Source organism: Arachis ipaensis, chromosome B01 (assembly GCF_000816755.2).
Source record: "Arachis ipaensis cultivar K30076 chromosome B01, Araip1.1, whole genome shotgun sequence".
NCBI lineage: Eukaryota > Viridiplantae > Streptophyta > Magnoliopsida > Fabales > Fabaceae > Arachis > Arachis ipaensis.
Genome location: NC_029785.2, coordinates 12,736,666 through 12,739,160, shown reverse-complemented (window position 1 = coordinate 12,739,160; position 2,495 = coordinate 12,736,666). Strand labels below are relative to the sequence as shown.

Here is a 2,495-nt window from a genome sequence, read left to right as displayed (position 1 = left end):
TTCAAACCCAGCTACCAGAAGGTGTGGATGGCTAAGTAAAAGGCGATTGTACAAATTTATGGTGATTGGGAGGAATCTTACAACCTGATTTCGAGGTGGATAATCGGGGTTCAGATGTACATGTCGGGCAGTATTGCAGTATTGCGTACTTCACCTGTAAGGTCTGGTAATACGGTTGATGGCTCGATGGTATTTTTTCATCGATTGTTTTGGACGTTTTCGCCATGCGTTGAGGCGTTCAAATATTGCAAGCCACTTATATCGATTGATGGTACCCATCTCTATAGCAAGTACAGGGATACCTTACTCATGGCGAATGCACAAGATGGAAACTCGAACATACTCCCATCTCTATGACATCAAACCCTCTCGGCCTGAATGTGGGAAACCTCCAAAATATCCAGGACTGTAGCAACGCTAGTGGCCCAACTAAGTTCTTCACATTCTGATTGGCAACTCTATAGAGACACCTATATAACCAAGACAACGTGGCTGAATCCCAGCTATACTTGCCGAGTCCGTCAAGATCCGCAACATACGGGAGCCAGCGTAAGTGAACTCTGGCACCGGACTTGTCGCCAAAAAGTATCGTGGACAACAACATCATGATGTAATCACACGCATAGACCTGTACCGTTGCCTCTGTAGCATCAGTCGGCATGACTCTGAACCTGTTTTGAAACCAGCCATACGACACGGTGAACTCATCGATACAGTCCTCAGGAGGAAGCTCACCGAATAGCTCTTTAAACCACTGCCACGCAGGCTTTCCACCCTCCATCAACTGCTCAAAGTCACTAAGACAACCACTAACTGGAAATCCATCAACAGGGAGGCCGAACTGATATGCCACATCCTGTAAAGTAACAGTGCACTCTCCAAATGGCATGTGGAAAGTGTGAGTCTCTGGACGCCATCGCTCAACGAAGGAACTAATCAGTGGCTCATCCAGCTTAAACCAATAATCATTCAGCCTAGCAACATGTAGCAATCCGGTGCTATCTAGGTAAGGCATAATACGGTCATGCAATATCATCTTCTGTTGCCTACAGATTCTCCGTACACATCGGGTTAGCTGATAACAGAATAACAAACACAGTCACAACTCAACACCGCATAACAACCAAAAATATGTTCCAGAAATCAAACTCACCCATAAACCAAACAAGAACCATACCAATCCTAAGCACGTTAAGCCTAAGTTTTTACAAATTTCTAACACAACAAGTTTCTTTTTTTCAAAAATCACATTATTATAACTAAACACATCAACGTCATTGACTATATCAATTGTAAACCAAATTAACCACTAACCTCTTCGTCGATAAAACCTGCCACGTGCGCGATGTTGTTCAATCGATACATGTCACCTTCGTTCCTCGCCATTTTGCACCGCCCCCCACCGCCGCCAAACCAACCTTCCACCGCCGCCCTTATCAGCTCAATCCTCCGCCGTGGGCCACCCTCACCGCCATGCACCGGAAGCCACCCCTTCTGTCGCCTAAGCAACCCTCCACCACCACTAACTTTCCGCCACTACACCCTTCCTTCACTTTTTGGCCGTGGCTCTCCTCCACTCAAGCAAGCTCCTCGCCGCTAATGGGGGTCTCTCGAATGAGTCATTACTCGTGGGAAGGTAATTAGAGTTGGGGTAATACATGATTCGTCCTAGGGTATTGAGGGGTGTATATATGCACGTAAATCGTGCTAGGGTATTGTGGGGATCCGATTTGCACGTAAATCGTGCTAGGGGTAGAAGGTTATGAAGCTGCACGTAAATCGTGCCAGAGTAGAGGGTTTTAGGGTAAAAGACATTAACCATCTTAGCTTAGGACGATTTACTTGTGTTTAGTAACATACAGGGGGTTGGGACGATTTATACCTTTTTCAGTTATGTAATTCATGCATAAATCATTCCAAGGCACAATAATTTATATATTAATTAAAACACACGAGCCTAGGACAATTTATATATGGTATGATTTAGAGGAATCACGTTCTCGAAAATCATTTAGGGGAATCAAGTAATATAGAGAGCCAAAAATTTTATTTAAATAAAAAAGCCACATGTAATGCTCATAGTTGTGAATCGTTTAAATTCATCTTCCTAAAAAGTTCATAGAACTGTGAACTTCCTTTAACAACCTTCATAAAAAAAGCTGTTTTCAAACCTAGATAGTGAAGACCACATAATAAACAAAAATTATTTATACGCTTAAAAAATTTATATAATACATTTATATAAGATAATGGATAGATTTGCCCGTACTTACACTTACAGTTACAGCACAAGGATGGTCATGGAGATGGCACTGCCCCTGGCCCCCTGCAGCTAAACCGGGGGAAGGGAATCATTCCGTGGAATATGACTCTCTTCTAAACATGTAACTGTAACCGCTCTACAATGTAGAGACGACACCCATGCTCACGAGCTTCACCACCCTCTCTCCCACACAAACCACACCCATCCCTTCTTCCTTCACAAATCATTCCTC

General features: G+C 43.5%; 1 protein-coding gene across 1 annotated transcript; it reads right to left on the bottom strand.

The window, feature by feature from the left end:
- On the bottom strand, positions 308-1,365 carry LOC107646572 (serine/threonine-protein phosphatase 7 long form homolog). The gene is made up of 2 exons (XM_016350752.1): positions 1,315-1,365; positions 308-1,075 (listed from the first exon to the last, which is right to left on the bottom strand). Exons 1-2 carry the CDS (start codon positions 1,363-1,365, stop codon positions 308-310), a joined length of 819 nt encoding a protein of 272 aa, XP_016206238.1.